Raw genomic sequence first — 15531 nt, forward strand, 5'->3', positions numbered from 1 at the left:
ATGCTTGTGATTCTAGCTCCAACAGTGTGGATAATTCCCCTTGTTAACATCGATGTAACAATTAAGGACAAATGCATAGCAGAACGATTCATTGACTGTATAGCCTACCCATTTAACTTTTACTGCCAAGGTCCTTCCCTCCTTAAGCTCCAGCATGGGAGGATACATGGGCTGTGTGCCCGACTGCCTGTAGCATGGTGAGGAGGGTGGTGATGGGAGGATCTGAGCTTGTATTCCACAAGGGTTAACAGTGGAAGTGGTGTTGCATATTATCTGCCTGTGCCATACCCCTCCACAGGAAGGACTTCCTGCCTGACTGACACCAAAGATGATCTACTATATTGACAAGATAAGAGTGACCACTCTAACAATGGAAATACATGTCCTCAATGATTGAATGAATGCGAGAACATGCGTATCTGCCCTCTAGCCAATGAGAGGGCAGATATGCATGTAAACAGATAGACCTAAATTGTTTTTTTGGAAAGTGTCCAGAAAGCCACATGCATCAACTTGTATCAGTAAGTTGATCAACTAAGCCTCATGTAATGCAACACACTTCTAGAACTCCATACAAAAATGGGAGAATCTCACATGGGCAGATTTTGGCCTGAGTAAATCCTTTCGCTTTGCATCTGACACACCGGCAACACCACATGCCCTGCTTCGTCAGTGATTTAGGATGTGAATAGTAGATAGCCTTGTTCTGCTCGGTGGTCGTGCATCATATCAGTGGATCATCATGGCTAGACTACACAGATCTGAAGGTCAGATCAAATCAAAGTTTATTAGTCACATGCGCCGAATACAACAGGTATTCATATAGTGAAATGCTTACTTCTTTACTTACATCTTTATTTTACTAAAATGCTGCTAGCGATATGTGGTACCGTAATGCGCACGTCACATTGAGCATTTCATTTTCCAGAATGAATGTTCATTGGTACATCTCTTTTAGTCTGCTCAAATTTTGAGTTTAAATATAAACAGGATATGGTTCTAAATGTTAACTTCTCTATTACAGTAAAATAATATCTCCATGTGTTTCAGTGTCCATATGACAGATTTCTGTTTAACCAAACCTCAAATGCAAAGAGCGTGTTGAAACCGTTTGTCAGAGCAGAACACGTGATCCCTCATCTTTGTTGTTGTGAGGGGGAGGGGCTTGGGAGACAGAGGCGAATGAGGGATCACGTGTGAAGTTTAATGCATTTCTATGCGCTTGTTGCTTATTTTGAACCTAAACTTGTCGCCTGCCTTCCCGCGTTTGGGACAACGACTCCCATTGTTTGGGCGGAGACATGAGCATATCGTCATATACAGATCTCTGGTGTGAATGGGAAGGTGCACAGACTTAAAAGACATGAGAACAAGCGGTCGTAAACACTCATAAAAAATAACAATATCCTTGATTCTGCGATACAGGCATTTGGAATATCGCGCAAAAACATTAATTCGAGCCCACACGACAGTTTCACACCTGTCTGCACACAATGTGGTTGTTTTGTCTTTGTATTCAATGACATAATGATGGCAGCATTCACTTTTCTGTTGCAAGGGGTACTATAGGCTTAGTTAATAAACTAAGACCGTGGCCCAGTTTTGTGATTAGTTATTAACAATTCCATGGTAACGGAAATGCACCTGAGACTCGGATTGTTCACTTTAAAATGTATACCAAACCAAAAACGATTGAGAAACCAAAGTTTAACCAACCATACAACTCTATGCCGAAGGATTACTTTTCATTTCCACCACATTTGACAAACTAATTTACAAGAGTTGTATGGTTTTAACTTTGAAATTATTGTTTGGCATATATTTTAAAGAGGTGAGACTGCGTAATTCTGTTACCAAGGAATTGCCCTTAGCAGGAGGATATCTTTTGAAAACTAGGTTACTACTTGTCCTCTCAGATGTGACTTCACTTGTAGCTGTTAAAAATACATGTTGTCCAAAGCGCCCTCATCTGTTAATTAACAGATTTTATTCCTGGGTGAGAATTTCAACTGAACAACCTACCAAGTCCCTGACTGTTTTATATTTGAATTGGACATGTATTATTTTAGTTGGGAAATGGCACTTAAGTAGGTGGGCTATTCAATGGATGAAAGATGGTTCTTGTATTTCTAAGTTGTTTGATAGTTGGCATAATGCAAGATGAAAGAAAAACAAATGAAATGTGATGAGGTGTGAGCCTTGTGTGACATGTTATTTCAAACATGTTCATGTGCTAGGGTGGGGCTTAAATAAATATCCATGTATATGTCTAGATATCTGAGGTTATTTGAGGATTACCATTTCTCCCTGCCAAGCATTTTATCTCTTGGTTTTAATAGACTGTGATTACACTTTAACCTTCATGGCAAAGCCTACGCTAACATTATTTTCCAATCCAGGAATTCACTCAGGGAGGCTTTGGTTGCCCAGCTTTGCTATCATCTCTTTCTGTCTTGCTCTCTCGGCTTAATTTCTGCCTACTCTGTTATTATTTAGTTCCTCGTTGCCTGTGTATGAGGAAGTACACAATAGCAAGTGTAGGCCTAATTCTGGTGGTGGAACAAAGGAATGATACGGCTGAGCTATGCTCATTGCTCAACTCTAGATAATTGGCGCCCATGCTGGCACATGTCTGCTGAATGTCAGCCTGGTTGTGTGTCAGAGGGATGGGGAAGGAGGGTTAGTCTGATCTGTCATGTGGCTCCTCTCTCTGGCTGTACTATGCTGCTGTAGAACCTTACCGTAGTGATGTCCCAAATGGCGCCCTATTCCCTATATAGTGCACTACTTCTTACCAGGACCCATAGGGAATAGGGTGCCATTTGGGATGAATGCTTAGCCTGACTGAGGCTGAGCCTCACATCTGGGAGGGGAATGTGTAAAGGGCTCAGTCACACATGCAATCAATCTGTCTTCCAGAGAAGCAGCCACAGCTAGGGGACAGGACGTTCAAGGCACCCATGTCTCACAAGCAGTAAACACGTATACATGTGAGAGCTGCAGCCTTTCTACTTCTCAGCCATGTAGCACCTTGTGAAATGCTGTTTTTTTTCTTTGTTTCTTTAAAGAATTGTCATTTGAGATGTTACAGGCCTAAAATCCCTGACTGCATGGTTTTGTCTTTTCCCTTTGATTGTGAGTGACTGTTTCCAAACTTAAACCCCAACTTTTCTCCCCTCCCCCCATCCACTATCCAGATATGTTCAGGCGAGTTGTGCGAGCGAGCAAATTCCGTCATGTCTTTGGCCAGGCATTGAAGAATGACCAGTGCTACGATGACATCAGAGTGTCACGGGTCACATGGGACAGCTCGTTCTGCGCCGTCAACCCCAAGTTTGTCGCCATCATCATAGAGGCCAGCGGGGGCGGGGCCTTTCTGGTCCTCCCTCTTAACAAGGTGAGTCAGATTATTGACTATAACAACTGCATTGCATGGATCGGTCAGTGGATTTCACAAGGAAACTAATGTCAAGCAACAGAGGTTTATACATTCAAATGTGCTATTGCTGCCTGAGCAGATTTTGGCTTAGTTTGACCTGTCCTTATATCTGTGGCTTTGACACAAACTTCCCACACACACCTCCCCCTGGGGACATGACGGAGTGTGTGTGTGTCTGCGTGGCTTTGGCCTGGGCCAGCCCCCCTCCTTCCCAGAATCAGTTTCAACACGCCCTGTTTGCAGGGAACAACCAGGCACGTCACACACAGCGAAATTTACTGCTCAGACCCACACACATCCAGGGGAAATCACACATTGGCCACCTACAAATCCCAACCCTGCAGTTATATATTTATGTGTGTGTGTTCGTGAGCCTACATATTTCCCTTAGTCATTCATGAGGAGAAACACAAAATGCTGTTGCTATCAGTAGCAGCATCACATAGACGTGTTTCAGGTTGTGGACAGATGGGGATTTTTTTGCTGTGTGAGATTGGATGGATTCTGGGTTGCTCAGCATTGCAGGCAGCAGTACATACTGGTGGTGGTCAGTGGAGAGAGAGACTGCAGTCTGACTGGCCCAGATTCACTATTCTGAAGATCTTAATAAGTGCCATCTTTGTATCAATTAAATGGTTTGTTAGTAACTCAAGTCTGTGTTCACCTCTCCTATATTTTGAACAGAAAGAAAGCAAAAGCCCCGTCAGCTCAGCGGCAGTTGTTTTAATGACCTTAAATTAACCAGCTGTCAGATTTACAGTTCATTATTGTCATTTATCATCTTTTAGTGAGGGACAACACAGTACCATAGAATACTGTAGCAGCTAAAATCCACCTTTTTGTTATTTGTGCCTGTTGGCTCTTTACTATATCCTCAGTGGCCGGGTGATGGTGTACTCACCGTGGCGATGATGTAGGAGGATAATATTACTTGAAGGGATACTATGGGATTTTGCTAGGGAAGCCATTTGTCTACTTAGTCCGATGAACATGTGGATACTATTTTTATGTATCTGCATTCAGTATGAAAGTTAGAGGTAGTATCGCGAGCCATCGCTAACTAGTGTTGGCGCATTGACTGGAATTTATGGTAATGGCTTTAGTTTCGCTAGTTAGCCACTGGGCTGGCGCTAGTTAGCCACTGGGTTGTGGACACCCCTTCAAATGAGTGGATTCGGCTATTTCAGCCACACCCATTGCTGACAAGTGCATAAAGTTGAGCAGACACCCATGCAATCTCCATAGACGAACATTGGCACTAGAATGGCCTTACTTCTGAAGATCCCAGTGACATGGCATCGTCATAGAATGCCACCTTTCCAAGAAGTCAGTTTGTCAAATTTCTGCCCAGATAGAGCTTCCCCGGTCAACTGTAAGTGCTGTTATTGTGAAGTGACAACATTGAGGAGCAACAAGTGGTAGGCAAGCTCACAGAATGGAACAGCTGAGTGCTGCAGCACGTATAAATTGTCTGTCCTCTGTTGCAACACTCACTACTGATTTCCAAACTGACTCTGGACGCAGCGTCGGCACAAGAACTGTTTGTCGGGAGCTTCATGAAATGGGTTTCCATGTCCGAGGAGCCGCACACAAGCTTAAGCTCACCATGTGCAATGCTAAGTGACAACTGTAAAGCTTGCCGCTGTTGGACTCTGGAGCAGTGGAAATGCCTTCTCTGGAGTGCTGAAGCACCATCTGACAGTCTGAAGGACGAATCTGGGTTTGGCAGATGCCAGGAGAACGCTACCTGCCCCAATGCATAGTGCCAACTGTAAAGTTTGGTAGAGGAGGAAAAAATGGTCTGGGGCTGTTATTCATGTTTCGTGCTAGGCCCCTTAGTTCTAGTGAAGGGACATCTTAGTGCTACAGCATACAATGACATTCTAGATGATTCTGTGCTTCCAGCTTTGTGGCAAAAGTTTGCGGAAGGCCCTTTCCTGTTTCATCATGACAATGCCCCTGTGCACAAAGTGAGGTCCATGCAGAAATGGTTTGTCGATCGTTGTGGAATAACTTGACTGGTCTGCACAGAGCCCTGACCTCAACTCCATCGGACTCCTTTGGGATGAATTGGAACGCCGACTGTGAGCCAGGCCTAATCCCCCAACATCAGTCTTTGACCTCTAATGCTCTGGTGGCTGCAGCAATATTCTAACTTCTAGTGGAAAGCCTTCCCAGAAGAGTGGAGGCTGTTATAGCAACAAACTGGAGAACAACTCCATATTAATGCCCATGATTTTGGAATGAGATGTTTGATGAGCAGGTGGCCACAAAAGTTGTTGTGTAGTTTGCATGCAGTTTGAAGGAAGTTACTGAGACACACACATGGTATCCACGAGTTCATCTGATTAGTGGGAAGTAGAAAAAGAGCTTCATGGCCAAAGTCCCAAAGTATCCCTTTTTGGGTATTAAAGGGTATTTTTAGAGGAAAGCATCCAAACCGGCTTCAGATATTTGATACAAAGCAGGACATGGGACCTAGGAGGATAGGGTGGGTAGTGTTACAATGCCTTTGGAAGCTAGGCTGTTCCTGATGGATGGCAAAGGCCAGCCAGGCAAGCCTTTTTTTCTTCAGCTTTGCCCCTTTTAACAGCAAGGTTGTTTTCCAGTTAAAATGTCTGTTTTGCATACAGTAAATAAACATACATTTGCATTTCAGATTTCACTACAGGGAGGACAAACACTGTTAGTGTCTGAGCAACTGGGATGATTGTGTCTGCTCTCCCTGAGTAAGATTTCCCAACCCTCACTATAGGCTGGCAGGCTATCTCGATTATTATAGCATTGTGTACAACACAAACTAAACCAAAGGCCTCTGGGGACAGGACCTCTGTGCTGCTCCGCTCCATATAAGGGCCTTAAAGCGCTCAGACCACTTTGCTCTACCCTCAGCTTGGAGATTAACAGCATTTGGACAGTGTTTGGTTGTAAACAGTTGACTGAACACCCACTCCTGGGGTCATGCAGGTTGGCATGCTTTCTCTCTATATATTCAGCTATTAATTGGCTACATTAGGTTATGATGTATGAAAAAAATGGTGTAACGTTCCAAACGAGACATTGACTGGCTAGCCCCAATGCTAGGTTTCTTTTTGCAGACTAGCAAGCATATTGCTAGTATGTTCACAATTGAAGGTTTACTTCTGTGAATCACTTTCCCTAAAATAAACTGAGTGGATTTTTTGCTTTGGATGCCTCACGTGTGCTGTGTGAAGGCATCAACTCATGTAGGCCTAGTTTTTGAAGTTATGACTTGTATTTAATCTTTTATTTAACCATGTAGGCTAGTTGAGAACATGTTCTCATTTGCAATGACACAGTAGAGAAAAAGTCTATATACAGTGTGTGCAAAAGGCATAAGGGGAGAGGCCATAGGAGCGAATATTTACAATTTAGCAGAATAACACTGGAGTGATAAATGAGCAGATGTGCAAGTAGAGATACTGGTGTGCAAAAGAGCAGAAAAGTAAATAAAACAGTATGGGGATGAGGTAGGTAGATTGGGTGGGCTATTTACAGATGGACTATGTACAGCTGCAGTGATCGGTTAGCTGCTCAGATAGTTGCTGTTTAAAGTTGGTGAGGGAAATAAAAGTCTCCAACTTCAGCGATTTTTGCAATTCGTTCCAGTCACTGGCAGCACAGAACTGGAAGGAAAGGCGGCCAAATGAGGTGTTTGCTTTGGGGATGACCAGTGAGATATACGTGCTGGAACGTGTGCTACGGGTGGGTGTTATCGTGACCAGTGAACTGAGATCAGGCGGAGCTTTACCTAGCATAGACTTTTAGATGACCAGGAGCCAGTGGGTCTGGCGACGAATATGTAACGAGGGCCAGCCGACTGGAGCATACAGGTCGCAGTGGTGAGTGGTATAAGGGGCTTTGGTAACAAAACGGATGGCATTGTGATAGACTGCATCCATTTTGCTGAGTAGAGTATTGGAAGCAATTTTGTAAATGACATTGCCGAAGTCAAGGATCATTAGGGTAGTCAGTTTTGCGAGGGTGTTTGGCAGCATTGGTGAAGGAGGCTTTGTTGTGAAATAGGAAGTCGATTCTAGATTTAATTTTGGATTGGAGATGTTTAATATGAGTCTGGAAGGAGAGTTTACAGTCTAGCCAGACACCTAGGTATTTATATTGTCCACATATTCTAAGTTGGAACCATCCAGGGTGGTGATGCTAGTCTGGCGGGCAGGTGCGGGGCAGAGAACGGTTGAAAAGCATCCATTTTGGTTTTACTAGCGTTTAAGAGCAGTTCAAGGGCACAGAAGGAGAGTTGTATGGCATTGAAGCTCATTTGGAGGTTAGTTAGCACAGTGTCCAAAGAAGGGCCAGAAGTATACAGAATGGTGTCGTCTGCGTAGAGGTGGATCAGGGAATCGCCCTCAGCAAGAGCGACATTTTTATATACAGAGAAAAGAGTCGGCCCGAGAACTGAACCCTGTGGTACCCACAGACTGCTAGAGGTCCGGACAAAATGCCCTCCGATTTGACACACTGAGATCTGTCTGCAAAGTAGTTGGTGAACCAGGCGAGGCAGTCGTCAGAAAAACCAAGGCTATTGAGTCTGCCGATAAGAATACAGTGATTGACAGAGTCAAAAGCCTTGGCCAGGTCGATGAAGACGGCTGCACAGTACTGTCTTTTATCGATGGCGGTTATGATATCGTTTAGTACCTTGAGCGTTGCTGAGGTGCACCCTTGACCGGCTCGGAAGCCGGATTGCGCAGGGGAGAAGGTACGGTGAGATTCTAAATGGTCAGTGATCTGTTTATTAACTTGGCTTTCGAAGATTTTAGATAGGCAAGGCAGGATGGATATTCAGGGGAGAACGAGTATTTGATAACCTGCAAAATCGGTAGTGTTTCTTACTTACAAAGCATGTAGAGGTCTGTAATTTTGTTTGATCATAGGTACAATTCAACTGTGAGAGACAGAATCTAAAACAAAAATCCAGAAAATCGCATTGTATGATTTTTAAGTAATTCATTTGCATTTTATTGCATGACATAAGTATTTGATCACCTACCAACCAGTAAGAATTCCATCTCTCACAGACCTGTTAGTTTTTCTTTAAGAAGCCCTCCTCTTCTCCACTCATTACCTGTTTGAACTCGTTACCTGTATAAAAGACACCTGTCCACACACTCAATCAAACAGACTCCAACCTCTCCACAATGGCCAAGACCAGCAAGCTGTGTAAGGACATCAGTGATAAAATTGTAGACCTGCACAAGGCTGGGATGGGTTACAGGACAATAGGCAAGCAGCTTGGTGAGAAGTCAACAACTGTTGGCCCAATTATTAGAAAATGGAAGAAGTTCAAGATGACGGTCAATCATCCTCGGTCTGGGGCTCCATGCAAGATCTCACCTCGTGGGGCATCAATGATCATGAGGAAGGTGAGGGATCAGCCCAGAACTACACGGCAGGACCTGGTCAATGACCTGAAGAGAGCTCGGACCACAGTCTCAAAGAAAACCATTAGTAACACACTACGCCGTCATGGATTAAAATCCTGCAGCGCACGCAAGGTCCCCCTGCTCATGCCAGCGCATGTCCAGGCCTGTCTGAAGTTTGCCAATGACCATCTGGATGATCCAGAGGAGGAATGGGAGAAGGTCATGTGGTCTGATGAGACAAAAATAGAGTTTTTTGGTCTTAACTCCACTCGCTGTGTTTGGAGGAAGAAGGATGTGTACAACCCCAAGAACACCATCCCAACCGTGAAGCATGGAGGTGGAAACATCATTCTTTGGGCATGCTTTTCTGCAAAGGGGACAGGACGACTGCACCGTATTGAGGGGAGGATGGATGGGGCCATGTATCGCGAGATCTTTACCAACAACCTCGTTCCCTCAGTAAGAGCATTGAAGATGGGTCATGGCTGGGTCTTCCAGTATGACAACGACCTGAATCACACAGCCAGGGCAACTAAGGAGTGGCTCCGTAAGAAGCCTCTCAAGGTCCTGGAGTGGCCTAGCCAGTCTCCAGACCTGAACCCAATATAAAATCTTTGGAGGGAGCTGAAAGTCCGTATTGCCCAGCGACAGCCCCGAAACCTGAAGGATCTGGAGAAGGTCTGTATGGAGGAGTGGGCCAAAATCCCTGCTGCATTGTGTGCAAACCTGGTCAAGAACTACAGGAAATGTATGATCTCTGTAATTGCAAACAAAGGTTTCTGTACCAAATATTAAGTTCTGCTTTTCTGATGTATCAAATACTTATGTCATGCAATAAAATGCAAATGAATTACTTAAAAATCACACAATGTGATTTTCTGGATATCTGTTTTAGATTCTGTCTCTCACAGTTGAAGTGTACCTATGATGATAAAAATTACAGACCTCTTCATGCTTTGTAAGTAGGAAAAACTGCCGATTTTGCAGGTTATCAAATACTTGTTCTCCCCACTGTAGGTCTGTAACAGTTTGGGTCTAGGGTGTCACCCCCTTTGAAGAGGGGGATGACCGCGGCAGTTTTCCTATCTTTATACCAATGATTTATATATACACTGACGGGGCGTGATTTTGAATCCACCGCGCCTCCATTTGGCACTCCCAACTTTGTAAAAATTATTTTGGAAACTAGAATGTATTTAATGTCTACATTTTGTTTTTGCTTTCTATTAGACACATTAATGCATATGTTTAAATTATATTGTGTTACGGGAGGGATCAACTGTACCTTCCTGCGCTAAACAGTTGTTAGCTCACGAACGTGAGGAGAGTTGAAGCTAGTACACCCGAGCAGTTTATAGAATTTACTTTGTCTGCCTACTATGATTGAAATCAACACTGGTAGGCTACAATTGTTTTCAAATATGTAGCCTATTTGACTGATAAACCTTCTTACATCCCAATACATTTAAACTACTATAGTCTACTTAGCAGAGGGAAGATCATAATCCCTTTTCTATAAATGACCCATGCAATTTATTTGCTTATTTTACCAGCATTGAACCGTGTAGAAGCAAGGGTAAAATAGACTTGCTTTATAATTTGACGCCATTGACACTCGCGGTCCTGTGTTCTCTCATTTACTCCTGTCCATTCTAATTCCAGCGTGTACGTGCTCGTTCATGTGCGTTAAAAATACATTTGGGCTTCAGGGTGTGTTCGTAGGACAAAGTCTGCTTTGACTGGTGAATTGAAAGTGGACAGAATGATTGCTTTTACGCGCAGAGCGAAGGGCAATTTCTGCAAGTTGAGGATTAAAAAAGGATCCCATGTTTTCAGATCTGCTTACATACTGGCTGGCAGCATGGACTAATCTCTTTTTAATGTTCCCTCAACAGGCTATGCTCTAAAACACTAAGAAGAGTTAATATTGTTTCAAATGGCCGTTTTGAATTATTTGGCTTGTGGCTTTGGTTACCACTGTGTCAAAACGTAGTCTTTCAGAGAAAGGGGAGGTTCAGGCTGCTGTCTCCATATAAGTTTAGAGAACACACATCTATCTCTATGGCAGCGTGGAGAATACTACTGTACAAACAGGAATGTTACACTGCATTAATTAACATTGCAGTTTCAGGGTTGTCTTCTGCAACTGCAGCTAACCTCAGCCTGGTCAACTCCTGCCAGTCTGCACAGTTCGATTCAACCCAGAGCATATTGGACTGCTTTTTCTCTACCACATCTCCGGATTCCTACCGCAAGCTCTGAACCTTTACAACGGCTCATCGCAGCTAGCTAGCTGCTATCCGAGTGACTACTCCTGGCTAAAGTCTCTGTCCCGACGCAAGCACCAGTTAGCCTCGAGCTAGACCTACCTCCCGGCTAGCTGAAGAGGTCCATCAGCCAATTTCTTGGGCTACAATACCTATTTTGCCAATTGGCCTGGACCTTTTTACTGCCTACACGGAGCCCTGCAGATCCATCACGACTGGTCTGCCGACATAACTGTCCGAGGGGGCTTCAACAGACTCTTCCTTTGCGACGTCCCCCTAAAGCCATTCTGCTAGCCCCGGTCCGCTAGCTGTCTGAATTGCCGTTTCTCCAGCTTGCCTAGCCACTCACTGAACCCTATGATCACTCGGCTACGCATGCCTCTCCCTAATGTCAATATGCCTTGTCCATTGCGGTTTTGGTTAGTGATTATCTTATTTCACTGTAGAGCCTCCAGCCCTGCTCAATATGCCTTAGCTAGCCCTTTTGTTCCCCCTCCCACACATGCAGTGACCTCACCTGGTTTAAATGGTGTCTCTGGTGTCTCGTCACTCAATGCCTAGGTTTACCTCCACAATATTCACATCCTACCATACCCTTGTTTGTACATTTTGCCTTGAATCTATTCTTCCGCGCCCAGAAACCTGATCCTTTTACTCTGTGCTGAACACACTAGACGACAAGTTCGTATAGCCTTTAGCCGTACCCTTATCCTACTCCTCCTCTGGTGATGTTGAGGTTAATCCAGGCTCAGCAGGGCCTAGCTCCACTCCTATTCCCCAGGTGCTCATTTGTTGACTTCTGTAACTGTAAAAGCCTTGGTTTCATGCATGTTAACATTAGAAGCCTCCTCACTAAGTTTTATTAACTGCTTTAGCACACTCTGCCAACCCGGATGTCCTAGCCGTGTTTGAATCCTGGCTTAGGAAGGCCACCAAAAATCCAGAAATTTCCATCCCCAACTATAACATTTTCCGACAAGATAGAACTGCCAAACAGGGTGGAATTAGCCTGCAGAGTTCCATCATACTATCCAGGTCTGTGCCCAAACAACTTGAGCTTCTACTTTTAAGAATCCACCTTTCCAGAAACAAATCTCTCACTGTTGCCACTTGTTATAGACCACCTTCAGCCCCCAGCTGTGCCCTGGACACCATATGTGAATTGATTGCCCCCCATCTATCTTAAGAGCTCGTACTGTTAGGTGACCTAAACTAGGACATGCTTAAAACCCCGGCCGTCCTACAATCTAAGCTAGATGCCCTCAATCTCACACAAATCAAGGAACCTACCAGGTACAACCCCAAATCCGTAAACACGGGCACCCTCATAGATATCATCCTGACCAACCTGCCCTCTAAATACACCTCTGCTGTCTTCAACCAGGATCTCAGCGATCATTACAAATCCCACCATACCTTCTCCGCTATGCAATCTTGTTTCTGAGCTGATCATGAGTGCACCTCAGCCACGCTCAAGCTCCTAAATGATATCATAACCGCCATCGATAAGAGACATTATTGTGCAGCTGTATTCATCGACCTGGCCAAGGCTTTCGACTCTGTCAATCACCACATTCTTATTGGCAGACTCAACAGCCTTGGTTTCTCTAATGACTGCCTCGCCTGGTACACCAACTACTTCTCTGATAGAGTTCAGTGGGTCAAATCGGAGGGCCTGTTGTCCGGACCTCTGGCGGTCTCTCCATTCTGTATACTTCTGGCCCTTCTTTGGACACTGTGTTAACAAAACTCCAGATCTTCAATGCCAAACAACACTCCTTCCATGGCCTCCAACTGCTCTTAAATGCAAGTTAAACTAAATGCATGCTCTTCAACCAATCGCTGCCCACTCGCCCGTGTAGCATCAATACTCTGGATGGTTCTGACTTAGAATATGTGGACAACTACAAATACCTAGGTGTCTGGCTAGACTATAAACTCTCCTTCAAGACTCACATTAAGCATCTCCAGTCCAAAATTAAATATAGAATCACAACCAAGCCTCCTTCACTCATGCTGCCAAACACACCCTCGTAAAACTGACCATCCTACCAATCCTTGACTTCGGCGATGTCATTTACAAAATAGCAAAATAACTTATAAAAAAACAATCAATCATAATCACTAGTTTAACACACTAGGGAAATCAGTTAAGAACAAATTCTTATTTTCAATGACGTCCTAGGAACAGTGGGTTAACTGCCTGTTCAGGGGCAGAACGACAGATTTGTACCTTGTCAGCTCGGGGATTTGAACTTGCAACCTTTCGGTTACTAGTCCAACACTCTAACCACTAGGCTATCCTGCCACCCCAGTTAACTACACATGGTTGATATTACTAGATATTATCTAGCGTGTCCTGCGTTGCATATAATCTGACTGAGCATACAAGTATCTGACTGAGCGGTGGAAGGCAGAAGCGGGCGCGTAAACATTCATTCAAACAGCACTTTTGTGCGTTTTGCCAGCAGCTCTTTGTTGTGCCGTCAAGCATTGCGCTGTTTATGACTTCAAGCCTATCAACTCCCGAGATGAGGCTGGTGTAACTGAAGTGAACTGGCTGGCTAGTTAGCGTTTGCTAAAGCGTTTCAAACGTCACTCGCTCTGAGCCTTGGGGTGGTTGTTTCCCTTACTCTGCATGGGTAATGCTGCTTCGATGGTGGCTGTTGTGTTGCTAGTTCGAGCCCAGGGAGGAGCGAGGAGAGGGACGGAAGCTATACTGTTACACTGGCAATACAAAAGTGCCTGTAAGAACATCCAATAGTCAAAGGTTAATGAAATACAAATGGTATAGAGGGAAATAGTCCTATAATAACGACAACCTAAAACTTCTTTCCTTGGAATATTGAAGACTCGTGTTAAAAGGAACCACCAGCTTTCATATGTTCTCATGTTCTGAGCAAGGAACTGAAACGTTAGCTTTCTTACATAGTGTAACAGTATAACTTTAGTCCATCCCCTCGCCCCGACCCGGGCTCGAACCAGGGACCCTCTGCACCCAAGTCACCCACGAAGCATCGTTACCCATCGCTCTACAAAAGCCGCGGCCCTTGCAGAGCTTGGGGAACCACTACTTCAAGGTCTCAAAGCGAGTGACGTCACCGATTGAAACGCTATTAGTGCGCACCACCGCTAACTAGCTAGCCATTTCATATCGGTTACAAAAGTACATATTGCACTTTTACTTTCTTCTCCAACACTTTGTTTTTGCATTATTTAAACCAAATTGAACATGTTTCATTATTTACTTGAGGCTAAATTGATTTTATTGATGTATTATATTAAGTTAATAAAATAAGTGTTCCTTCAGTATTGTTGTAATTGTCATTATTACAAATACAAAAAAATAAATAATAATAATCTGCCGATTTAATCGGTATCGGCTTTTTTGGTCCTCCCAATAATCGGTATCGGTGTTGAAAAATCATAATCGTACAGTCTAGAGGTCGACCGTTTGTTTGTCGCACTGTTTTGCTTTATCTTGGCCAGGTCGCAGTTGTAAATGAGAACTTGTTCTCAACTGGCCTACCTGGTTAAATAAAGGTGAATTTTTTTTTTTCCCTTAATGGCTCAACCCCTACACACAATGTCAACGTAGCCTCATAGCAGGGCACAGCGTTGACATCAATGTGTCTTCGCATGTCTGTCTGACTCTCTCTGCCATCTCTGCCTCTTTTACACACACACACACACACACGCTATAGCCCATGTGAGGGTGGACAGGCCCATCTGCCCATGCTGTGCTGTTTGGGCAGCCAGCTGCTCAGAGCCTTTGTCTCTCGCTCACTCCCAGCCAGGCCCTTTGTCACAGCAGCATTCGGCCTGCTGAGGGGGGCTGGATGTGGAACGAGGGTGCTGCTCCTTGAATCCAACCCCCAAAATATGGCCCGTACTGTGGCCCTCATTTTATCTTCATATGTTCTACCTCCCCTATTCACATCCAGCATTGTTGATTTTATGTCCGAGAACCACAGAAACCCTCCATGTAAGTGTAGGTTTGAGCTTTGACTGAAGGTGTCTTGAGATTTTGCCTTGATATTCACCCTTCATACTTTCCTTGCACTTGCCTATTATCCTGTGTGTGTGCTTGGACACGTTGGCCTATGCTTGAGCTTGTGGAGCGATGTGTGTGTGTGTGTGTGTGTGGCCATAAGGTGCCTGTGGTATTGGTCAGTCAGTATCACAGAGATGAGCTGGGTGTGTCTGTGTAGGAGGTGGTTCCTGTGGCAGGCCAAGATGACTCAGCGCCTCGACTCATTGTTGCTGCCTGCATGTTTGGCTGCGTCCTGTCAGGACCGAGAGGGATGTGTGGAGGTGTCAGGTGTCTGACTGAACGCATGTCGTCTTCAACCCTCATGCTTTCAATCTCCTTTCTCTCTGTGCGCCTGACGCAATGTAATATATTCCCTAATTTCCATAT

The 15531-nt window shown here is 44.5% G+C and overlaps 1 protein-coding gene across 3 annotated transcripts in view; it reads left to right on the top strand.

Annotated features, from left to right (window-relative positions):
• coro1ca (coronin, actin binding protein, 1Ca) overlaps window positions 1-15531 on the top strand; it is a 58583-nt gene that overhangs the window by 22658 nt on the left and 20394 nt on the right. Inside the window, exons 2-3 of one of the 3 annotated variants that reach the window (XM_024438624.2) lie at window positions 2920-2990; window positions 3198-3397. In XM_024438624.2, coding sequence (XP_024294392.1) covers window positions 3200-3397 — 198 coding nt within the window. In that variant the 5' untranslated portion in view covers window positions 2920-2990; window positions 3198-3199. The remainder of the gene's footprint in view (window positions 1-2919; window positions 2991-3197; window positions 3398-15531) is intronic. The other 2 variants (XM_024438625.2, XM_024438623.2) reach the window with 2 other exon arrangements.

The sequence above is a fragment of the Oncorhynchus tshawytscha genome, linkage group LG12 (assembly GCF_018296145.1).
Source record: "Oncorhynchus tshawytscha isolate Ot180627B linkage group LG12, Otsh_v2.0, whole genome shotgun sequence".
NCBI lineage: Eukaryota > Metazoa > Chordata > Actinopteri > Salmoniformes > Salmonidae > Oncorhynchus > Oncorhynchus tshawytscha.